At 47.2% G+C, this 25,634-nt stretch overlaps 1 protein-coding gene across 1 annotated transcript in view; it reads right to left on the bottom strand.

The window, feature by feature from the left end:
• Positions 1–9,829: 9,829 nt before the first annotated feature.
• Positions 9,830–25,634, bottom strand: part of LOC140457041 (solute carrier family 22 member 6-A-like) — a 40,325-nt gene continuing 24,520 nt past the window's right edge. Inside the window, exons 7-10 of the mRNA XM_072550965.1 lie at positions 23,389–23,603; positions 18,991–19,099; positions 14,776–14,979; positions 9,830–12,787 (exon numbers count right to left, since the gene is read on the bottom strand). Of these exons, the coding sequence (XP_072407066.1) occupies positions 12,694–12,787; positions 14,776–14,979; positions 18,991–19,099; positions 23,389–23,603 (622 nt within the window). The 3' untranslated portion in view covers positions 9,830–12,693. The remainder of the gene's footprint in view (positions 12,788–14,775; positions 14,980–18,990; positions 19,100–23,388; positions 23,604–25,634) is intronic.

Genomic DNA, 25,634 nt, shown 5'->3' on the forward strand with positions numbered 1-25,634 from the left:
GGAGAAGGACTGTTGCTGAGGGAGAGATCGTGACACTGACGGAGAGACTGTAGCAGAGACATAATGCCTTTGGGGCTGAACTGATCATTAATCCATAAATGTAAGTAATGATTAAGCTGGTGATAACAGATCTTGCTTAATCTCGCTAACTTAATCATCCTGGTTTAACAAATCTAGATACTATGAAACAAAGGCCATAGAGTTGTGGTTGGTGGGGGTTTGGGTGAATGTTATATTAGTCACTAGTATTTGGGAAGTTTCCTTAAACAGTCCCTTCTATATAAAACAACCTTCTCTGTATCCTTACTTTGATTTGATTTGATTGATCACGTGTACCGAAGTGCAGTGAAAAGCTTTGTCTGCAAGCAGTATTGGCAGATCGTAGTAAGCAAGGACATACAGATCATCGAGTGAAAAAGCACTAGCCAGAGACATATAAGTTACATCGCAAAGGGCATGTGCTAGGCAAGATCAACATTAGCAAGACCAGCATTATTTGAAATGAGAGAGGTCCAGTCATCAGTCTCATAAAGGCAGGGAAGAAGCTGTTCTTGAACCTGTTGGTGTGTGTGGGTGTGTGTGTGTGTCTCATGGATGAGGTTGTAGGAGGGCATTGCCGGGGTGGGGGGGGGGGTGGTCTTTGATGGTGTTGGCAGCCTTTCCACGGCAACAAGAAGTGTAAGTGGAGCCCATGGATAGAAGGTTGCCTTCCATGATGGTCTGGGATGTGCACACCACCTTCAGTAGTTTCTTCCAGTCCTGGGCAGAGCAGTTGCTATATCAAGCCGTGATGCATCTGGACAGTGTACTTTTCAGGGATGCGTAGGTTGGAGTGTCTGTAAAAGTTGGTGAGAGTCGTTATGGACACGCCAAATCTCCTGAGCTGCCTGAGGAAGGTTGTGCCTTCTTCACCGTCACATCTACTTGGGGAGTCCGGGACAGATTGTCAGTTATCGTCACTCCGAGGAACTTGATGCTTTTCACCCTGTCAACCTCAGCACCACTGATGTAGATGGAGGCACATTCTCCTCCCTTCTTTCTGATTGGTTCTTTAGTCTCAATTGGGAGAGGGATTGTTATCATGGCATCACGACACCAAACCCACTGTCTCTGTATTCTAACTCATCATTGTTTGATATCCATCCTACCACGATGGTAACGTCAACAAACCTGTAGACAGCATTCGTTTGGAGTTTGGCAACACAGTCATGGGTGTACAGGGAGTACAGTAGGGGGCAAAGAATGCATCTGTGGGGGGCCCCAGTGTTGAGGGTGATTGTGAAGGAGGTGCTGTGGTCTGTCTTCACTGTTTGCAGTCTCTGGGTCAAGTAGCTGAGGGTCCAGTTGCGGAGAGTGGAGCTGAGACCTAGGTCTCAGAGTTTTCAGATGAGTCTGGAAGGGATGATGGTTTGAAGGTGGAGCTGTGGTGGATGAGCAGGAGTCTGACGTAAGTGTCCTCGTTGTCTGGATGTTCCAGGGATGAGTGCCGGGCTAGGGGAATGGTGTCCATGCAGACCTGTTATGTCGGTGGGTTTGGGGCAGGCTGGGAGACTGGAGTTGATGTGGGCTGTGACCAGCCTCCTGAAGCACTGATGACATGATAACCCCTGTTTGTCTAGGATAGAATGTTGCCGGGACTGGAGCATTTGAGAATCCCTACAGTGTGGAAACAGGCCCTTCGGCCCAACAAGTCCACACCGACCCTCCGAAGAGTAACCCACCCAGACCCATTCCCCTATCCTACATTTACCCATGACTAATGCACCTAACCTACACATCCCTGAACACTATGGGCAATTTAGCACGGCCAATCCACCCTAACCTACACATCCCTTAACACTATGGGCAATTTAGCACGGCCAATCCACCCTAACCTACACATCCCTGAACACTATGGGCAATTTAGCATGGCCAACCAACCCTAACCTGCACATCCCTGGGCACTATGGGACAATTTAGCATGGCCAATCCACCCTAACCTACACATCCCTGAACACGATGGGACAATTTAGCATGGCCAATCCACCCTAACCTGCACATCCCTGGGCACTATGGGCAATTTAGCACGGCCAATCCACCCTAACCTACACATCCCTTAACACTATGGGCAATTTAGCACGGCCAATCCACCCTAACCTACACATCCCTGAACACTATGGGCAATTTAGCATGGCCAACCAACCCTAACCTGCACATCCCTGGGCACTATGGGACAATTTAGCACGGCCAATCCACCCTAACCTGCACATCCCTGGGCACTATGGGACAATTTAGCACGGCCAATCCGCCCTAACCTGCACATCCCTGGGCACTATGGGACAATTTAGCATGGCCAATCCACCCTAACCTACACATCCCTGAACACGATGGGACAATTTAGCATGGCCAATCCACCCTAACCTGCACATCCCTGGGCACTATGGGCAATTTAGCACGGCCAATCCACCCTAACCTACACATCCCTTAACACTATGGGCAATTTAGCACGGCCAATCCACCCTAACCTACACATCCCTGAACACTATGGGCAATTTAGCATGGCCAACCAACCCTAACCTGCACATCCCTGGGCACTATGGGACAATTTAGCACGGCCAATCCACCCTAACCTGCACATCCCTGGGGCACTATGGGACAATTTAGCACGGCCAATCCACCCTAACCTGCACATCCCTGGGGCACTATGGGACAATTTAGCACGGCCAATCCCATCCTAACCTGCACACCTTTATATAAGTAGATATAACAGATATAAGATTAAAGTGGTGCTGGAGAAGCACAGCAGGTCAGACAGCATCGATGTTTGTCGATTTTCCTGCTCCCTGGATGCTGCCTGACCTGCTGTGCTTTTCCAGTACCACTCTAATCTTGACTCTGATCTCCAGCATCTGCAGTACCCACTTTCGCCTCATAACAGATATAAGTAGAGGCTGGATAGGCTGGGATTTTTTTTTCACTGAAGGGTCGGAGGTTGAGGGGTCTATCACCCTGATGTGCCTAGGCCAGGTTTGATTTGTCTGAATAGCATGCAAATCAATACTTTTCTCTGTATCTTGGCACATGTGGTAGTAATAAATCAAATCAATCAACTATTACAACAGATTGCAACTAAGAAGCTGCAGGGAAACTGCAGCCGTGGAAATGCACACTCACCTTTGTTGCTCAGACCTTTGAGTGTCGGGGTTGCGACGTCACGTTGAGGTTGTACAGGATGTTAGTGTGACCTCTTCGGGGGTACTGTGTCCAGTTCTGGTTGCCCTGTTACAGGGAGGATATTATTAAGCTAGAGAGGGCTCAGAAGAGATTTGTCGGGACATTGCTGGGAATGGAGGGTTTGGGTTATCAAGAGAGGGTGGATAGGGCTGGGACTTTTTTCACTGGAATGTATGAGATTGAGGGGGTGACCTTAGAGGTGTTTATAAAATCATGAGGGGCATAGATGGGCTGAATGGTCGGTGTCTTTTCCTGGGGGGTGGGTGGATTTCAAAATTAGGGGGCACATTTCTAAGGTGAGAAGAGAGAGATTTAAAAACGACACCACAGGGATCAGTTTTTTTTTTACACAGAGAGCCGTTCATGTCTGGAATGAACTTCCCGAGGAAGTGGTGGATTGTGGGTACAGTTATACCTTTTAAAAGACATTTGGATAACGACATGAATAGGAAAGGATTTGGAGGGACATGGGCCAGGAGCAGGCAGGTGGGACTAGTTTAGTTTGGGGATTATGGTCGGCATGGACTGGTTGGACTGAAGGAATGTGTCCGTGCTGTATGACTCTATCCACCTCAATACCCTCTCCCCCCTAACTTCCTTCGTCACCAGTGAGCAATTCACAGCTGTGTGGGCCATTTACAAGATGCAGTTCAGTTGATCTTAATGAGGTTTCTTTGACAGCGAGTTTGAAACTCATGACCTCGGTGGAACAAAGACAGCTGACGCATGTGCACCCCAACACCTACAAGGTTCCACTCCAAGCCACGTACCAGCCTGACTTGATACTGTGTTACCATTCCTCCGCTATCAATGGGGTCAAAGTCCTGGAGTTCCCTTCCTAACAGCATATTGGTTTTGGACATACCTACGACCCAAGCACAACAGTGGTTCAAGAGGCAGCTGGCTTCCAGCTCCTCAAAGACAACGAGGAACGAACAATAACTGCTTGGGCCGACCCAAGGGGTCATTGGCAGATTAAGTGACTGCAAAACAATAGTAGAAGAAGTTCAACATAGAGAAAGGCAGTTCATTCTTTGGATCTGGGAAAGATAAATCACAAAGAGCACTTTCCCGATTTTTCAAACTGTGCAGATTTGGAAAAGCGTAGAGATTTATGTGTCTGTTGTTGTTAGGTTCAGGGTATCCCCAGGACCTTATGGACTCACTCAACCAGGAGATGAATTTACTCAGGTGCCTCTCTGTCTCTCAGGGAAAGGACTATGCACACGAGCAGTCAGGTTGCAATTTTATTCAACAACAACAAAGGTAAGGACTAAACTTGACAATTTTAACTTTAACAACTCTACTTGTAATTACTCGATTCTTTAGAAACTTCAATACTTCCCAATATGTGTAGCTTTCGCCATTTAGTTGAATTCTTTGGTCTGTTCCTTTCTGTAGTGATTGGAATGAGGGAGCCCTGGGATATAAACAGGAGTCTCAGACAGTGTCCTCACTCTAGGGACTGTCTCTGAGCTGGCTGGTCAGAGTGCGTGTACTCTGCACATGTAAATAAAGGGTGGCTTAGTGACAGAAAATGGCCTCCGTTCTGTTGTTTCACTTGCTCTCACTCTCTCTCTTTGCTGGTTCATTCCCTCTGTCTCTCATAATCTGTATCTTTATCTATCGTTAACTATCTATCTCTCTATCTCTACCTCTTTATCTCTCACTCTCAGGATGGGAGGGTGGGTTGTAGGATGCCTCCCATCTGGTACCTTCCCCTGCCACCGCAGGAATTGCAAAACCTGCGCCCACACCTCCTCCCTCACCTCCATCCAAGGCCCTAAAGGAGCCTTCCACATCCATCAAAGTTTTACCTGCACATCCACCAATATCATTTACTGTATCCGTTGCTCCCGATGTGGTCTCCTCTACATTGGGGAGACTGGACCCCTCCTAGCAGAGCACTTTAGAGAACATCTCTGGGATACCCGCACCAATCAAACACACTGCCCCGTGGCCCAACATTTCAACTCCCCCTCCCACTCTGCCGAGGACATGGAGGTCCTGGGCCTCCTTCACCGCCGCTCCCTCACCACCAGACGCCTGGAGGAAGAACGCCTCATCTTCCGCCTCGGAACACTTCAACCCCAGGGCATCAATGTGGACTTCAACAGCTTCCTCATTTCCCCTTCCCCTACCTCACCCTAGTTCCAAACTTTCAGCTCAGCACTGTCCCCATGACTTGTCCTACCTGCCTATCTTCTTTTCCACCTATCCACTCCACCCTCCTCCCGCCCCCGATCTATCACCTTCATCACCTCCCCCACTCACCCATTGTACTCTATGCTACTCTCTCCCCACCCCCACCCTCCTCTCACTTATCTCTCCACCCTTTAGGCTCTCTGCCTTTATTTCTGATGAAGGGCTTTTGCCCGAAACGTCGATTTTACTGCTCCTCGGATGCTGCCTGAACTGCTGTGCTCTTCCAGCACCACTAATCCTCTCTCTCTGTCTATCTATCTATCTTTCTGTCTATCAATCAATATCTATTTATCTACTTTTCTATCTATCTATTTTTCGATTTATCTATCCATCAATCAATCTATCAATCTATCTATCTGTCAATATCTATCTATCTATCTGTCTGTCTATCTGTCTATTTGCCTGTCTGTCTATCCAGTTGAAGAGTGAGCTGCTGTGTCTGCACATACCTCTAGATTGGCTGGACGGTGAGGGTAAGGTCAGGCCCTGCCAGGGTTGGGGTCTGATATCTTCCTGGCTACCATCTTGAATTTTACAAGGATTGAACCAATCAGGGGTAAATGATGTTCATAGTTTTCAATGGCTTGCTAACAGTGAGCCCTTTGATGTGTCTGCTTTGGGCCCAGAATATGCCCTTACTCTTTTGTTTCACTGAGGCGCCTGTGCCCCACATACCTTGGGTTGTTTTGATTATGAGGAAGTGTCAAACTGCCCTTTTACACTTGTTAATGTGTTCTGGCGCATTTCTGGTTGTTGAAGAAGGCATTTGGTACGCATGCCATTATTGGCCAGTGCATTGGGTATATGAGTTGGGAGTTCATGTTGCAGCCAGTTTTGGAATACTGTGTTCATTTCTGGTCTCCCTGCTTTAGGAAGAATGTTGTGAAACTTGAAAGGTTTCAGAAAAGATTTACAAGGGTTTTGCTGGGATCGGACGGTTTGAGCTGTAGGGAGAGACTGAATAGGCTGGGGCTGTTTTCCCTGGAGCATCAGAGACTGAGGCGTGACCTTATAGAGGTTTATAAAATCATGAGGGGCATGGATAGGATAAATAGACAAGGTGTTTTTCCCTGAGGTGGGAGAGTCCAAACCTAGAGAGATGGGTTTAAGGTGAGAGAGGAAAGATTTAAAAGGGACCTAAGGGGCAGCTTTTTCACCCAGAGGGTTGTGCGTGTATGGAATGAGCTGCCAGAGGAAGTGGTGGAGGTTGGTACAATTGCAACATTTAAAAGGCATCTGGATGGTTATATGAATAGGAAGGGTTTGGAGGGATATGGGCTAAATACAGGCAAATGGGACTAGATTTATTTAGGATTATCTGGTTGGCGCAGATGAGTTGGACCAAAGGATCTGTTTCCGTGCTGTACATCCCTATGACTCTAATTGGCTGGGCATGAGTCTTGTAAGGGCCTGTCTCCAGGCAGAATTGTCCCAGTGTGTTTGCACGTCTTGGACCGAGGTATTCCCAGTGTACATTGGCCAGTTATGCGCCCTGTTTATTTCAGTTGCTGCGCTTTTATTCCTGGCTTTGTGGTTGTTGCTGTTGGTTCCTTTTTAATGAATCAATTTTAATCAAACAGTCGCAAGGAGTACCATCAGCTTGGCGAAAGGTGCCCTTTGGTCTGCCCGAAACCTGTCGGGTCTTCCAGAGTGAGGAGGTGACCCTGACCGGGTGTTGCAGACTGGCACATTCCAAGGTCCAGGACTACGCACTGAGGGACGTACTAAAGCTTGGGGCAGCTGCTGCCAAGAGCACTGTCTGAGGTCTTCCTGCTGAAGGTAAATGGGGGTCTACTCAGTTATCGGACCCTCCTAGTGCCTCAAACATATGGGTCAGCATAATCTTGTACAGGTATGAAATGCCTTTGGTTTTGTTTATTGGATAGAGTCACACTCCAATGTTTGCTTGTTTCATATTCAGAATTGAACTGCTTCCGTGACTATGTATAAATATTTTTATGAATAAAATTCATTTTTGAAGTTTAAAATGATTACTCCTTAAATTACCCTACCTTCTCCACTCCTCTGTCCAGTATTTGTAGGTTCCGAGCCCATATCAAAACTCCACTTAGATTGCAGTCCGGTGTATGCATGGTGGCTCAGTGGTTAGCACTGCTGCCTCACAGCACGAGGGACCTGGGTTCAATTCCAGCCTTCTGTGTGGAGTTTGCATGTTCTCCCTGTGTTTGTGTGGGTTTCCCCCCATAGTCCAAAGACCTGCAGGTTGAGCCATGCTAAATTTCTCACAGTGTCTAGAGATGTGCTGGCTAGCCGGAGCACCCCGAGGAAACCCACGGGGAGAAGGTGCAAACTCCATGTAGACAGTCGCCCGAGGCTGGAATTTTCCGATGGGGAGCGGTCTGCTTGCCCTGAGATTTAAGTATGGATGGCCAATGAGTGACTGCTTGGCAGAAGGTGATTAATTAGCAGGACAAGTTTGAGGGGAGGTGTATTGCCTCGTCAGGTGCCCAGGTCAGGACCTCATCTGAAACCGCCATGGACAGGCAGTCATGCATAGCCTCCAGTCCAAACCCTTGCTGCCCTTTTCATCTCACCTTATTTATTATGACAGTCTCAAGAAAACAAGAGTCAAGACAAACCAGACACAGATCCTGACTATCTCATCGCCCGCGTCTGCAGCAACATGCAGCTGTGGTCCCTCTTTCCTCTACTGTTGGGTGGCTTCCTGGTTTCACGCACTCCCAAACCGTTTCTCATCCAACATCCAAAATAACGCGGTGGGCAACGCGACAATTTTGGTCATTGATAATCTCACCGCTTGTAGGGCGGGCTCAGTGGTTAGCACTGTTGCCTTACAGCATCAGGTACCCGGGTTCGTATTCCTCAGGTGACCGTTTGTGTGGAGCTGGTACATCCTCCCCGGGTCTGCATGGGGCTTCCTCCGGATGCTCTGGTTTCCTCTCACAGTCCAAAGATGCACAGGTTAGGGCGGATTAGCCACGAGAACTTAACTATAGTGTCCAGGGAAGTGCAGTCTAGGTGGTTTAGCCATGGGAAGTGTGGGGTTATAGGGGAATCTAGATGGGATTCTCTTTGGAAGATTGGTGTGCACTTGACTGGCCTGTTTCCACACCATGGGGATTTTATGACTAATGTCAGCTTGATGTCCATGATACTGGTGAGGTGTTAGATTGCTGACCCCACTTCAGCACTCTGTCGCTCGTGTGTGCAGGAGCTGTCTGATTGCTGTCATAAAATCTGTCACAGGATTGCAACCGTTCTCCATATTGATTTCACGATTCAAGTTTCTTCACGAGTTTGTTTGCATAACCGCAAGGGTAGAATTGTACATGACTTGAATGTCAGAGAGCATTTCAGAGTGTAAGTTTTATTGTTAAAACCTTTGCAAAGGATATTTAACATGGTGCAGTTTGATTAGTACAGAAGAAAACTGGTTCTACTCATAAACAAAATCAGCATCCTTAGTAAATGGAATTTTCAGCTGATAAATTCCACCGACAAGTTATAAGCTTCAGGGCTGGAGCCGATACACGTTACATTCCCGGGAATTCTTTCATTAAAGGTTCCAGTTGGCCATTTAAACGATGCATTCATCAACAAAATTGCCACATTATTAATTCATTCACTGGATGATGGTGTTTCTGGCTAGGCCCAGTATTTATTGCCCATCTCTGATTGCCCAAGAGTCAACCCCATTGCTGTGGGTCTGGAGTCACATGTTGGCCCTCACCAGGTAAGGATGGCGGTTCCCTTCCCTAAAAGACATGAGTGAACCAGATAGGATTTTCCGGCAATGGATTCATGGTCATCATTAGACTTGTAATGCCAGCTTTTAAAAGCCACGGTGGCACAGTGGTTAGCACTGCTGCCTCACAGCGCTACAGACCTGGGTTCAATTCCTGCCTCAAGCGATGGACTGTGTGGAGTTTGTACGTTCTCCCCATGTCTGCGTGGGGTTTCCTCCCACAGTCCAAAAATGTGCAGGTCAGGTGAATTGGCCATGCTAAATTGCCCGTAGTGTTAGGTGAAGGGGTAAATGTAGGGAAATGGGTCTGGGTGGGTTGCTCTTCAGCGGGCCGGTGTGGATTTGCTGGGCCGAAGGACCTGTTTCCACACTGTAACTAATCTAATTTTCTAAAAACATTGAATTCAAATTCCACCGTCTGCCCTGGCGGGATTTGAACTGGGTCCCCAGAACATGTATCTGGGTTAACCTCCAGCGATAATATTGCTTGGCTGTCATTTCCCCCCTCTTGAGGTAAAAACAATGACTGCAGATGCTGGAAAGCAAATACTGGATTAGTGGTGCTGGAAGAGCACAGCAGTTCAGGCAGCATCCAACGAGCAGCGAAATCGACGTTTCGGGCAAAAGCCAACGTCGATTTCGCTGCTCGTTGGATGCTGCCTGAACTGCTGTGCTCTTCCAGCACCACTAATCCAGAATTTCCCCCCTCTTGTTTAACAATGTCACATTGACACACAGGACGGAATCTTGTGCTTCCAGAGGTGGGAGCTTTCAAAGTGGGAAGGCACATAAACAGATGGTGTAATGTCACACCCGAACTTTCACCCCTTTCCCGTCTGTGCCAGTATTAGATTTGGGCCCGCTCAAAGCTTATCCGCAATTGGTTACCCAGTTGCATTGGGGAAGTCACCATGCCCAGGGTAGCACAGTGTGGGCTGCCTGTTGGCTGGGGAGAGGGGAGGGAGTCCTTCAATCATTGGTGATCAGTACCTGATTGAGAGGTCGGACATAGGGTGGAGGGGGGAGGTGGTGACTGGTGACAGTCTTGCCCACTTGGTCACGCCAGAAACACTTCTCCTGAGCATCATTCTGGTAGCAGCCATTGGTGAGTGGTTGGGCACTGCCAGGCCTCAACGAACAATCTAATTAATGTTCGATTCAGTGGGCTTTGACTGGAAGAGGCAGTGCATGTCTGTCTCCAGTTGGCTGAATAGATCACCTCTGCCAAGACCATGGGCAATAAATGATAGATCTTCACCTCACAAAAGGAGGATATTTTTGCACATTATGGCTTCCTAGTCCCAAGGCACTCAGGCCAAGTGTACTAGCCTCCCTGCCAAGGTTATTTAGCACAGACCCAAGGCTGATCCCAGTTCAGTGCTGTTCAATTTACATTAGATTCCCTAATGTAAGTGGAAACAGGCCCTTCAGCCCAACAAGGCCACACCGACCCTCCGAAGAGTAACCTTCCCAGACCCATTTCCCTCTGTCTAATGTACCCAACACTATGGGCAATCCATCCTAACCTGCACATTTTTGGACTGTGGGAGGAAACTCACACAGACACGGGGGGAATGTGCAAACTCCACACAGACAGTCACCTGAGGTTGGACTCAAACCTGGGACCCTGGTGACCCTGACCACTGAGCCAACATGCCATTTTAACAATGGAATCATTGGAGATGCACAATAGAGTCATAGAGATGTATAGCATGGAAACAGACCCTTCGGTCCAACTTGTCTATTCCAACTAGATATTCTACATTAATCTAGTCCCGTTTGCCAGCATTTGGCCCATATCCCTCTGAACCCTTCCTATTCACGTCCCCATCCAGATGCCTTTTAAATGTTGTCATTGTACCAGCCTCCACCACTTCCTCTGATTCCATACATGCACCACCGTCTGCGTGAAAAAGTTGCCCCTTAGGTCCCTTTTAAATCTTTCCCCTCTCACCCTAAACCTATGCCCCTCTAATTCTGGAGTCCCCCACCCTGGGGTGAAGGACCTTGTCTATTCACCCTATCCATGCCCTCTCATGATTTTATAAACCTCTATAAGGTCACCCCTCAACCACTGACACTCCAGAGAAAATAAGTGAAAAGTTACGAAATCTGGATTGAGACCATCTTTGGCATGACGTTTGAGGATTTTTTTTTAAGCTTTGAGAAATCTGTGCTACTACCCTAGTGATCTAGTGCATCTGAGAGCTACTGTATGTCAATGCGTCATTGAGTGAGTTGTGACAAGAAGGTGTAGTTAGTAAGTTTGCAGACAGCACCAAAATTGGTGGCATAGTAGTCAGTGAAGACGGTTTTCTAAGATTACAAAGGGATTTTGATCAAATGGGTCAATGGGACGAAAGATGGAGTTCAATCCGGATAAATGCGAGGTATTGCATTTTGGTACAACAAATAAGGATAGGGCTTACATAATTAATGGTAGGGCCTTGGGTAGTGTTGACGTTTCGGGCAAAAGTCCCTCATCAGGAATGAAGGACTTTTGCCTGAAACGTCGATTCCCCTGCTCCTCGGATGCTGCCTGACCAGCCGTGATTTTCCAGCAACACACTCCCAACTCTGATCTCCAGCATCTGCAGGCCTCACTTTTGCCCTGGGTAGTGTTGTAGAACAGCAGGACCGAGGCAGGTTCAGGTCCATAATCCTTTGAAGTTTGCGTCGCAGGGTGTTTGAAAAGGCATTTAGCACACTTGCCTTCATTGCTTAATCCTTTGAGTTGGGACGTCATGTGGAGGTTGGACAGGACATTGGTGAGGCCTCTTCTGCAGTACTGTATCCAGTTCTGGTCGCTCTGCTTTAGGAAGGAGTTTATTAAGCTGGCGATGGTTCAGAAGGGATTTACTAGGATGTTGCCAGGTTTGGAAGGTTTGAATTCTAAAGAAAGGCTGGGTAGGCTGGGACTTATTTCCCTGGAGAGTAGGATGTTGAGAGGCGACCTTATAAAATTATGAAGGTAGTCGTCTTTCCCATAGGGTGGGGATTTCAAGATGAGAGGGGCACATGTTTAAGGTGAGGGAGAGCGATTTATAAAAGATATGAGGGGCAAAGTTTGTACATAGAGGGTGGTTCGCATGTGGAATGAGCTTCCCCAGGAAGTGTGGACACAGTTACAATATTTAAAAGACATTTGGATAAGGTAATGAATAGGAAAGGGTTTGGAGGGATATGGGCCAGAAGCAGGCAGCTGGGACTAGTTTAGTTTAAGATTATGGTCGGCATGGGCCGGTTGGAATAAAGGGTCTGTTTCTGTGCTGTATGACTCGATGACTCTTAAGCAGACCCATGCCACACAGTACAATAAAAGCACCATACAGTGGGTGCTGAGGATCTGCAGTAAAAACAGAAAGTGCTGGAGAAACGCAGCAGATCTGGCAGCAACTGTGCAGAAGGAAACAGAGTTAATGTTCCAAATTCAAGCCTTAGCTGTTTCTCTTTCTCTCTGCTGAGTATCAATTACACCTTCTGTTTTCTTCGGCTACACTACATCTGTCACGTAGACACTGAAGAAAGCTGGTTGTTGTTGTGTTTGGTTACACAGTCTGTTTCATCAATGATAGGTAGGTTTCCTGGAGTGCAACATCAGCCCTCTTGGAGTCCTTGGCCTTTTCAGCATCTTTTATTGTTCTGGAAATAAATGAGTTAGAACGTCGTGAACAGTGATTCAAAAACGCTCAAATTCTCTCCTGTTCCTTGACTATTTTTCCTACGTTCGCCTCACTCTCAAGGTCTAAACCAAGTCCTGTTTTCGCCCAGAATCTCACACACCTCCCAGCAGGTGCTGGCTGGATTGTGAAGACGATGGGAACCCTATGAATTTCTGATGCCTTTTGGCACATCTCCCTAAGACCATAGACATAGGAGTGGAAGTAAGGCCATTCGGCCCATCGCGTCCACTCCGCCATTCAATCATGGCTGATGGGCATTTCAACGCCACTAACCCATATTCTCCCCGTAACCCTTAATTCCTTGCGAGATTAAGCATCTTCCTGCTCTGGTCAGTATTTCCTGGATTAAATGTTGTTCAGCAATGTGGCTGGGAGCTCTCTCTCCCAGTAGAGAATCCCTCCAGTATGAAAGCAGGCCATTCGGCCCATCGAGTCCACATTGACCCTCTGAATGGCATCCCACCCACACCCACTTTTATCCCTGTAACTGCCATGGCTAACCCACCTAACACTATGGGACAATTTAGCACGGCCAATCCACCCTAACCTGCACATCCCTGGGCACTATGGGACAATTTAGCACGGTCAATCCACCCTAACCTGCACATCCGTGGGCACTATGGGACAATTTAGCATGGCCAATCCACCCTAACCTGCACATCCCTGGGCACTATGGGACAATTTAGCATGGCCAATCCACCCTAACCTGCACATCCCTGGACACGATGGGACAATTTAGCACGGCCAATCCACCCTAACCTGCACATCCCTGGGCACTATGGGACAATTTAGCACGGCCAATCCACCCTAACCTGCACATCCCTGGGCACTATGGGACAATTTAGCACGGCCAATCCCACCCTAACCTGCACATCCCTGGACACTATGGGACAATTTAGCACGGCCAATCCACCCTAACCTGCACATCCCTGGGCACTCTGGGACAATTTAGCACAGCCAATCCACCCTAACCTGCACATCTTTGGACTGTGGGGGGAAACCCGATCACCCGGAGGAAACCCCATGCAGACACAGGAGAAGATTCTGCAAACTCCACACAGACAGTTGTCCGAGGGTGGCATCGAACCCTGGCTCTGTGTGGCAGCAGTGCCATCCTTTATTCTCATGGGGGAGGTGACAGCCTAGCGATATTATCGCTGGTCTAGTAATCCAGAGTCCCAGGTAATGTTCTGGGGTCCTGGGTATGAGTCCCGCCACAGCAGATGGGGGAATTTGAATTCACGAAAAATCTGGAATTAAGAGTCTAATGATGACCATGAATCCATTCTTGGAGAAGAACCCACTTGGTTCACTAATGTCCTTTATGGATGGAAACTGGCATTCTTACCAGGTCTGGCCAACATGTGACTCCAGACCCACAGTGGTATGGTTGACTCTTATCTGCCCTCTGGGATATTAGGGATGGGGCAATAAATGCTAGCCTAGCCGGTGATGCCCTCATCCCGTGAGTGAATAACAAAAATGAAGTCCAAAACCCTTGAAATAAGGGCCAACCTTCCATTACCATTCCTGATTACCTGCTGTCCCTGTGTACTACCTTGAAACATGAGGGCAAGGATTAATGAATGTTTGGAGGCAAGGATCAGCCCTTGTCAGAGAGACACCCTCAGATGACAGGTTGACCAGGAAAGGTGGAAGAAATCTGAGGGAAGAGTTCTGGCAATCACATACAGCACACTCTATGCCAACCTTTGGGATCAGTGATCAACTCTCACCTTTTCACGGGTTGCACACCTTTTCTGCCTATTTAAGTCATGCTTCACACCCAAATTGAAAACATGAGCCTAATAAACTATTTTAAAAGTATTTAAATATTTTAGATTCCAAACCCAAACTCTTACTAAAGAGCTCATTGCTTGGCATCCTTTCGGCCATTTTGTTTTTAACACGTCTCTCAGGTCAGTGGGAATTTCCGCCGTTACAAACCTGTTTTCTGTTTCTTCGATGGTTTCCGGTAAAGGGGTGTTCCGTGTTTCAGGCAGGAGAAAGGCTGCAATTCCCGCTATTATTGCCATCCCGCCGTATATGGTCATGGGCAGAAACGAGAGGTAATCGCCGCTCATCCTTACGATAGGTGCTAACATGGACCCCACGCGGGCCATTGTGCTCACGAGCCCCATTCCCGTCTGCCTGCGCAGGATACACAAGAGAACAGCGAGAGGGAAGAGATGGTTACGGAACATTTCACCTCGTTACAATTTTTCTGACTTCCTTTCCTCTTCCCATGAAAATGCAGGCTCTGGCTGTAATAGTCTATTACATCACATGCTACTTCCCATATAAAGTAAAGTCACCACAGTCCCACTCTCTCATTAGAATCATCATATAAACCCTACAGTGTGGAGGCAGGCCACACCAACCCCTCCAAAGAGAATCCCCCCCCACCCCCCAACTCTGCATTTCCCACCTTAAGCTGCACACCAAGAGGCTATTTAGCATGGCCAATCCACCCTAACCTGCACATTCCTGAATACTATCGGACAATCATCCCGGACGAGCCCCCGTTTCAAGGGGTGGCACGGTGGCTCAGTGGTTAGCACTGTTGCCTCACAGCACCAGGGTCCCAGGCTCGATTCCAGCCTTGGATGTCTGTGTGGAGTTTACACACTCTCCCTGTGTCTGCGTGGGTTTCCTCCGGGTGCTCTGGTTTCCTCCCACAGTCCAAAGATGTGCTAAATTGCCTGCAGTGTTAGATGCATTAGTCAGAGGGAAATAGGTCTGGGTGGGTTACTCATCGGAGGGTCGGTGTGGGCTTATGGGTCGAAGGGCCTGTTTCCACATTGTAGGGAATCGAATTGAATCTAATCTAATCTAAAAAATGTTGCATGGGCAATCCACCCTAACCTACACATCTATGGACACTATGGGACAATTTAGCATGGCTAACCTGCACATCCCTGGACACTATGGGGCAATTTAGCACGGCCAATCCACCCCAACCTGCACATCTCTGGGCACTATGGGACAATTTAGCACGGCCAATCCACCCCAACCTGCACATCCCTGGACACTATGGGACAATTTAGCACGGCCAATCCACCCCAACCTGCACATCTTTGGACTTTGGAAGGAAACCCACACAGTCACGGGGAGAACGTGCACACTCCACAGAGACAGTCACCCGAGGGTGGAATCGAACCCAGATCCCTGGCACCGTGAGGCAGCGGTGCTAACCACTGAGCAACCACACGAGTGAGAGAATGAGAGAGATGACTGGTAGTGCCTTAACCTGAGAGTCACCATCTCTTAGTTGAGGGGAGAGGTTGAGAAGGAGAGTCCTTTAAGGTAACTCAAATGGTGTAGGAATTGAATCTCTAACCAACCATCCAGCCAACTGAGCTAACAAAGCTTCCTACAACGTCCTGATGTAACCAATGCGCAATGACCTTGCACTCTTTACTCTAACATAAATCTAAACCGTATCTTTCATTTCAGTATCAAAAAAGCTTATAAGCTTGATTACAACATTTTGATAGCGCCAGCATTCTTCATTAGGATGTGGCCTCTGATGGGAACGATGCCCACCAGTGGCTCAGTGGGTTAGCGCTGCTGCCTCACAACACCAGGAATCTGGGTTCAATCCCACCCTCGGGCAACTGTCTGTGTGGAGCTTGCACATTCTCCCCGCGTCTGCGTGGGGTTTCCTCCGGGTGCTCTGGTTTCCTCCTGCAGTCCAAAGATGAGCAGGTCAGGGTGGATTGGCCGTGGGAAATTGCCCTGTCGTGTTGAGGCTGGGTGGATTAGCTTTGGGATATGCAGGGGAAGAAGGATTGGGTGGGATGCCCGCCGGAGGGTCAGTGTGGACTTGAGGGACCAAAAGGCCTGCTTCCACCCTGTCGGGATTCTATGATTCTGCAAATGCTTCGTATTGTTTTCACTGTCATACCCTTCATGGCACATGTCCAAAGTTGCCTTTTTTTGCTTGCAGTCTTTTCTGAGTTAGAGCTAAGCTTACTACAAGGACATGAGCACAGAATTTAGGATGAGTGGAGGTTAAGGCACCTATTTGATGAAAAGCTGGACGTGTCACAGGCAAAAAAAAAATCTTTTTTCTACCCATAACTGCATTCACCTTTCTGATGTGGAGCCTTGCTAGATGCTACACAGTTTGCCTGGATAACTCCTATGACTGCAGTTCAATATAATGTTTTTACTACAAGAGTTGCTTTAGTTTTCCCTAAAGATGTGACACATTGCTATTTAATGGGAATTCTTTCTTTAATCTGGTCAATCTCTTATCAACAATGGTGACCTCTGGCTCTTATCAACAGAAAGTCTACTAAGTATCCCCTTTGCAATTCTATCTCACTGTAACATAGCTGATGCATTACTTAAAAACATTCTGCACTGTCTGTTGCAAATGCTTCATCGTTTTTTTCTGCTCTCTTCATTGAGATCACTAAGTCCTCCAGGAGGTGGATTCCACAGCACCTGGTCAAGACAGGTTCACCAGAGCATAGCACTGCTCTCTTGTCAGAGACAACTGGTAGTGAGTTCAACCTGATGGTCACAACCTCAGGTGAGGGGGAAGAGGTCAAGAAGGAGAATCCTTCACGGTAACCTCAGCTGACAACAGGAATTGAACCCATGCTGTTAGCATCACATGGTTTTCACAAACCAACCAGCCAGCCAAATGAGCTAAACTGACCCCACAGCAACTGGTACCTCAGGACTGATCATGTACAAATCTAGATTGTGGAGGGATCGTTGTTTTGCGTTGTTTTTTCATCCGCCGACCCCCAGGTTTTTGTGAACATTGCTCCAAGCGGTAGTACAATCATAGAATCCCTACAATTTGGAAGCAGGCCGTTCGGCCCGTTGAGTGTACACCAACATTCTGAAGGGAATCCCACACAGACCTACACCCTACCTTATCCCCTGTAACCCTGTGTTTCCCATGGCCAATCCACCCTCATCTGCATGTCTCTGGACACTACGAGGCAATTTAACACGGCCATTCCACCCTAACCTGCACATCCCAGGACACTATGGGACAGTTTAGCACAGCCAATCCACCCTAACGTGTACATCCCTGGGCACTATGGGACAATTTAGCACGGCCAATCCACCCTAACCTGCACATCCCTGGGCACTATGGGACAATTTAGCACGGCCAATCCACCCTAACCTGCACATCCCTGGACACTATGGGACATTTAGCACGGCCAATCCACCCTAACCTGCACATCCCTGGGCACTATGGGACAATTTAGCACGACCAATCCACCCTAACCTGCACATCCCTGGCTACTATGGGACAATTTAGCACGGCCAATCCACCCTAACCTGCACATCCCTGGGCACTATGGGACAATTTAGTATTGACAATCCAACTTTACCTACACATCCCTGGCTATTACAGGACAATTTAGTGTGTCCAATCCACCCTAGCCTGAACATCCTAGGACTGTGGGAGGAAACCTGGCAGAATCCCACACGGACATCACCGGAGTTTGGAACCGGGCCCAGGGTCCCTGGTGCCGTGAGGCAGCAGCGCCAACCTCTGAGCTGCTGTACAAAGAGAGAAGAAACCTCAGATAAATTCGCCTGATACTGTTGGGCAATCAATGTGCGCTAAACACGACCTCAGAGGCACACTTCCCAGCGATTGGGGAGCAGAAAATAAAAGAACCCAAGCATGCTGGGATACTTTACTGTTCATTAACCCAGGGTGATCAAAGTGATCTCAACCGCTGGATTAGCCGAGATAAGGCTGGTCTGTTTTGGGCTGTGTTTGCGACAGAGCCTCAACTCACTGTTCTAGTAAAGGCAGAAGGTGAACTTGCTGAACCACAACAGCTGAAGGAAAAAAATGTGTTGTGTGTGTGTGTGTGTTGTGTTTTGGTGTGTGTGTGTGTGTGTGTGTGTGTATGTGTGTGTGTGTTGTGTTGTGTGTGTGTGTGAGTGTGTGTGTGTATGTGTGTGTGTTGTGTTTGTGTGTGTGTGTGTGTGTGTGTGTGTGTGTATGTGTGTGTGTGTATATTGTGATGTGTGTGTGTGTTGTGTTGTGTGTGTGTGTATTGTGTTATGTGTGTGTGTGTGTGTGCTGTGTTGTGGTGTGTGTGTGTGTCTGTGTGTGTTGTGTGTGTGTGTGAGAGAGAGAGTATGTGTGTCTGTGTGTGTGTGTGAGTGTGTACTCACCTGACCACAGTAGGGTAGAGTTCACCTGAAAAGAGGTAGCAACAGCTGAAGGCTGCGGATAGACACCCTTTCCCAAGGGCAGCGAATAATGTTCGTAAGGACTGCATCTCTGTCGGAAAAACAGAACAGCCCACGGTTTACTGACTAATATTTTGAACAAATTAACTGTGGGATGAAAGTCGTCGACGTTTTGAGGTGATGTGTTGAGCTGCACAAGTAGAAATTCCACTGGAGTATTTACCAATTGGTTACAAACAGAAGGACAGCAAACGTTTCATTAATCGGCAGCTATGGGATAAAGGGACACGTCAGTTGATTGGATATTCCGGGTAATCAAGAGGTTCACATAATCAATGTAAGAACACACGCTAAGTAATAGAAATGTAATTCAGGGGGTATACACATCACTTTAGTAACAGTTCACATCACTACAGCTTTGCCTTAAATAAAACTTAATGGCAAAATGGTGGCTTACTGGCTCGCACTGCTGCCTCACGGGACCAGGGTTCTATCTCACCCTCGGGCGACTGTCTGTGTGGAGTTTGCACTTTCTCCCCGTGTCTGCGTGGGTTTCCTCCAGATGCTCCATTTTCCTCCCACAGTCCAAAGGCGTGCAGGTCAGGGCGGGGTGGCCATGCTAAATTGCCCTGTAACATCCAGGCCCGTGCAGGTTAAGTGGGTTAGTCATGGGGAAATGCAGGGTTACAGGGATAGAGTCAGTATGGGCTCGATGGGCTGAAAGGCCCACTTCCACACTGTGGGAATTCTATGATTCAGGGACCCTTCACGCTCACACCTCAGCAGACTGCTCAGAGATAGAGCCATAGAGATGTACAGCACGGAAACAGACATTTCGGTCCAACCCATCCATGCCGACCAGATATCCCAACCCAATTGTGGTACTTGAGGAGAAATTAACTCAAAGTTGACTCAACTGTCAATGTGGCCATTTGATGGAAGAACAAGTATTATTTATATTCAAGTAAATAAATTAGAAAAGCTATAATCACTGGACAGAATATTCATGGTATTTGTGGTATATAATTTTTCCCGGTTTATCGAGAGTGCCAGATCATAAGGTTAATAAAAAGTTTGCAGTGTTTCTACGTAGACAAGAACATATAAGTTAGGAGTGAACCTGCCTCTCAGCCTTTGATTCACCATTCACTGAGATTTGATTACTCCACATTTCTCGTACTCCTGTTCTCATTTCACCCCTTTGCTTAACAAGAGTCTAAGAAGGACGTCCTCTTGTGGTATGTTGGTAGGGTTCCTACCCCCTGGACTATAAAGCCTGGGGTTCAAGTCTTACTGGCTCCAGAGGTGTGTAATAACACCACTGAACAAGTTGATTAGAAAAATAGGTTAAGTAAAACAAAAGAAGGGGCCCTCCTACCCTACAGCGGTAGTGTCCAAGGATGTACAGGTCAGGGTGAATTGGCCACGCTAAACTGCCCGTAGTGTTAGGTAAGGGGTAAATGTAGGGGAATGGGTAGGTTGCACTTCGGCGGGGTGGTGTGGACTTGTTGGGCCGAAGGGCCTGTTTCCACACTGTAATGTAATCTAATCTAATCTAATCTATCCCTACTTCAGTCTGTGAGGTCCAGGTTCAAACCCCACTTGCTCCAGAAGTGTGGAACGATATCTCTGAATGGGTTGTTTCAACGAAATAGGTTAAAAAAAAAATCTAAGGAGGGGCCCTCTTGTGGGACAGTAGTAGTGTCTCTACCGCAGACTGGGAGGTCTGGACTCAAGTCCCACCTGCTCCAGAGGTGTGCAATAACATCCTTGAACAGGTTGATTTGGTTCACCAAAATAAAAGAAAAACAAGAATTTAAGTACCCCTGCCTCAAAGTATTCAAAGGCCCCATTTCCACCGAGTAGGAGATTTCCAGAGAATCTGTGAGAATTGGGTGACTATTTTATTCCAAACGCTGGTTCTTCAAGACAAGGTAACATGCCACCTCACAGCCACCTTGTCAGGACTCCTCTGTATCTTACACTTTAATCAAGTCATCTCTGACTATTCTAGACTCAGCGGACAGCAGCCTAGCCTGTCTAACCTTTTCTCATTAGGTAAACCACCCATTCCAGGGATTAGCCCAGTAACCCTTGTAAGAACTGCCTCCAAGGCATTTATATTCTTTCTTAAATAAGGAGATCAATACTGTGTGTAGAACTCCAGACGTGGTCTCACCAGTGGCCAATCTGACTGAATCATAATCTCCCTTATTTTGTCTTCAATTGCCCTCGCAATACATAAATCCATTCTATTAATATTCTTGCTGTACCTGCATGTCGCCTTTTGATGTTCACGCATTAGGACAACTAGATCGCTGTGAATCTTAGAGCTGCAATCTCTCACTAATTAGATAATATTTGATTTGATTTATTATTGGCAACTACTGAGATACAGTGAAAAGTTTTGCTTTGCATGCTAACCAGAGAGCATTGGTGAGGCCTCTTCTGGAGTACTGTGCCCAGTTCTGGTCGCCCTGTTACAGGAAGGATATTACTAAGTTGGAAAGAGTTCAGAAGAGACTTACCAGGATGTTGCCGGGAGTAGAGGGATTGAGTTATAAGGAGAGGCTGGATTGGCTGGGACTTCTTTCACTGGAGAGTGGTAGGTTGAGGGGTGACCTGATAGAGGTCTACAAAATCATGAGGGGTATAGATAAGGTGAATGGCAGGTGTCTTTTCCCTAAGGTGCAGGATTTCAAAACTAGAGAGTATGTCTTTAAGATGAGAGGGAGAAAGATTTTAAAAAGACACAAGGGGCAATTGTTTTACACAGAGGGTGGTTTGTGTGTGGAATGAACTTCCAGAGAATATGGTGGATGCGGATAGAGTTACAACATTTAAAAGCCATTTGGATAAGGACATGAATAGGAAAGGGTTCGGAGGGATATGGACCAGGAGCAGGCAGGTGGGACTAGTTTAATTTGGGATTATGGTCTGCATGGACTGGTTGGGCCAAAGGGTCTTTTTCCATGCTGTATGACTCTATGAAATCATACCTTACATAAGTATATTGGGGTAATAGAACAGAATGCAAAATGTAGTGTTACAGATACAGAGGAGTTGCAGAGAAAGTTCAACTCTAATATACAAAACGCCTGTTCATAAATCTGATAACGGCGGGGAAGAAACTGTTCTTGCCTGTGTTGGTGCGCGTTCTCAAATCTCTGTATTTTCTGTCTGGTGGAAGAGGGTGGGAGAGATTACAACTGGGGTGGGAGGGGTCTTTGATGATGTTGGCTGCCTTCCCGAGGCATTGGGAAATGTAGCAGGAGTCAATGGATGGAATGCTGGTGTTCCATGATGGATTGGGCTGTGTCCATATAATTTTCTATAGTTCCTCGTGATCTTGGACAGAGCAGTTCCCCAACCAAGCTGTGATGCATCTGGATAGGATGCTTTCTGTGGTGCAGAAAGCTTCCTTGTGAAGTCATTTTTCTCAGAGGGCAGTTTCACGCTTTCCCACATTATACTCCATTTTCCCATTCATTTAATCTGTTTCGATCTCTTTGCAATATCCTTATGTCCTTTTCACAATTTTATATTCACCCTTTGACTGTGTCATCAGTAAACTTGGCAACCATATCTCCAGTCCATTCATCTGAGTTATTTATGCCCATTGTAAGAGTTGAGAGCCCAACACTGGTCCTTGTGGCACCCCCCTCATTAGTCAATGCCAACTCTCATTTCTTCCTCCTGTCTGATTTCTGTCTGCCAAAATCTTTCATCGGCATCAATTTGTTACCCCTGACGCCATGAGCTTTTAATTTCTCCAATCTCCTTTGATGTGTCTCCTCAACAGTAACCTTGCAGCAATTTAAATGTGGTATTATCCAAAGGATAAGCATCTAGGGATAAAGGCAGCAGAGACGTGGGAACACCACCCCCTTGTAAGTCCTTTCTGAACCACTCACCCTCCTGACTTGGAAATATATCAGCCGTTCCTTCACTGTCGCCGGGTCAAAATCCTGGAATTCCCTCTCTCAGGGCATTGTGGGTCAACCTACAGCAGGTGGACTGCAGCGGTTCAAGAAGGCAGCTCAACACCACCTTCTCAAGGGGGAAAGAAATGCCGGGCCCAACCAGTTGACACCCACATCCCACTAATGAATAACTAAAAACATAAATCCACTGATCCCCCATTATGCACAATGCACATTACTTCATTAAAGAACTTCAATAAATTGTTCGATAAACGTGATTGTCCTTTCTCTAAACCATGTAGACTCTGCCCAATGACCTTTTACTCATCAACATGCCATTGCTATAGCATCTTCAATCGTAAGTTCTTACATCTTACCTGTGGAACATCCCTCTGGGGGTGGAACATTTCTCAACTGGGGTAAAAATTGACCAAGTTCTGTGACTATTAACCCTTACCTTTTGGGACAAAGATGTTCACCAGGTTAAAGCTCCCTGCCATGATAAGTGAAGTGGCCTGTGTGAACCTTCTTCCGATCAGGCTCATGAAGAGAAACGCAAGCAGTTTCGCTGGGATGTCTACAGCTCCGAAAATCAGCTGGATGAGGTAAATATCAACGCCAAATCCTTGCAGGTCTATCGCCAACCCGTAATAGGCAAAACTGGTCGAAAACCTACGACAGCAAAGAGAAGGATCAGCATTCCCTTTAATTTTCCTTACTGATAATTGCCTCCGATGTGCTTGCAACAGCGACTTTTGGGATCGGACGTCAGTGCTGTGATAGCGTGCTGGTGTCAGTCACTATGGATGGAATAGAGTCATACGTCATGGAAACAGACCCTTTGGTCCAACCAGTCCATGCTGACCATAAGCTAGTCCCACCTGCCTGCTCCTGGTCCATATCCCTCCAAACCTTTCCTATCCATGTACTTATCCAAATGTCTTTTAAACGTTGTAACTCTACCCACATCCACCACTTCCTCAGGAAGTTCATACGATGTATGAACCACAAGCTGTGTAAACAAGTTGCCCCTTATATCCTTCTGAAATGTTTCTCCTCTCACCTTTAAAAATATATGCCCCTAGTCTTGAAAGCCCCCCACCCTCGGGAAAAGACTCTAGAGATTCACTGGAAGGGAGGCTGGTTTTCAGGATAGACTGGGCTATGTTCACAACTCTTTGTAGTTTCTTGCAGTCTTGGGCAGAGCCGTTGCCGTACCACACTGTTATGCGTGTGTCTATGAGCAGGCGAGCATGTACCTTTAAGAGACCAGCACGGTGGCTCATTGGTTAGCACTGCTGCCTCACAGCGCATGGAACCTGGGTTTAATTCCAGCCTCGGGCGACTGTCTGTGTGAAGTTTGCATGTTCTCCCCATGTCTGTGTGCGTTTCCTCCGGGTGCTCCAGTTTCCTCCCTCAGTCCAAAGGTAGACAATAGACAATAGGTGCAGGAGTAGGCCATTCTGCCCTTCGAGCCTGCGCCACCATTCAATATGATCGTGGCTGATCATCCTTAATCAGTATCCTCTTCCTGCCTTATCTCCATTATCCTTGATTCCACTATCCTTGAGAGCTCTGTCCAACTCTTTCTTAAACGAATCCAGAGACTGGGCCTCCACTGCCCTCTGGGGCAGAGCATTCCACATATCCACCACTCTCTGGGTGAAGAAGTTTCTCCTCAACTCTGTCCTAAATGGCCTACCCCTTGTTTTTAAGCTGTGTCCTCTGGTTCAGGACTCACCCATCAGCGGAAACATGTTTCCTGCCTCCAGAGTGTCCAATCCTTTATTAATCTTATACGTCTCAATCAGATCCCCTCTCAGTCTTCTAAACTCAAGAAGTCGCTCCAATCTTTCAACATAAGATAAGATTCCAGGAATTGACTTCGTGAACCTACACTGCACTCCCTCAATAGCCAGAATGTGCAGGTTAGGGTGGATTGGCCATGCTAAATTATCCCATAGTGTCCAAGGAGTCTGCAGTCTAGGTGGATTAGCCATGGGATGTGTTGGGGTTGCAGGGATAGGGTGGGATGGTCTTCGGAGGTTTAATGTGGACTTGTTGGGCCAAATGACCTGTTTCCACACTGTAGGGATCCTTTGATATCTGTGTAACACCTTGCCATGCGATTGCCTAGTCGCATCTTTAATTTGTAATCCATTAAAAGGGTGTTGCTTTGTGAATAAACCTTCTGATTCGAGTTCCCAGTGAGAAGCCTGTCTCAGTGCTGGTTAGGAGAGGAAATGGCTTAGTGGAATTTTCGCTCGACTGTTAATTCTGAGACCCAGGTAATGTCCTGGGCACCTGGGTTTGAATCCCACCACAGCAGATGGTGCACTTTGAATTCAATAAAAAAAATCTGGAATTAAGAGTCTAATGATGACTGTGAATCCACTGCCAATCGCTGTAAAAACCCATCTGGTTCACTAATGTCCTTTAGGGAAGGAATCTGCCATCCTTACCGAGCCTACGTGTGACTCCAGACCCTAGCAGCATGGCTGACTCTTAACTGCCCTCTGATTCCACATGTTTTTATTGAATTAAATTCAACCATTGGCCGCGGCTGGATTTGAACCCAGGTCCCTGGAACCATTTACTGGATCTCTGGATTAACAGTCCAAAAGGTGTGGTGCTGGAAAAAGCACAGCCACCCAGGCAGCACCTGAGGAGCAGGAGTCAACATTTCGAGGGTAAGCTCTTCAT

The sequence above is a fragment of the Chiloscyllium punctatum genome, chromosome 31 (genome assembly GCF_047496795.1).
Source record: "Chiloscyllium punctatum isolate Juve2018m chromosome 31, sChiPun1.3, whole genome shotgun sequence".
NCBI classification, from domain to species: domain Eukaryota; kingdom Metazoa; phylum Chordata; class Chondrichthyes; order Orectolobiformes; family Hemiscylliidae; genus Chiloscyllium; species Chiloscyllium punctatum.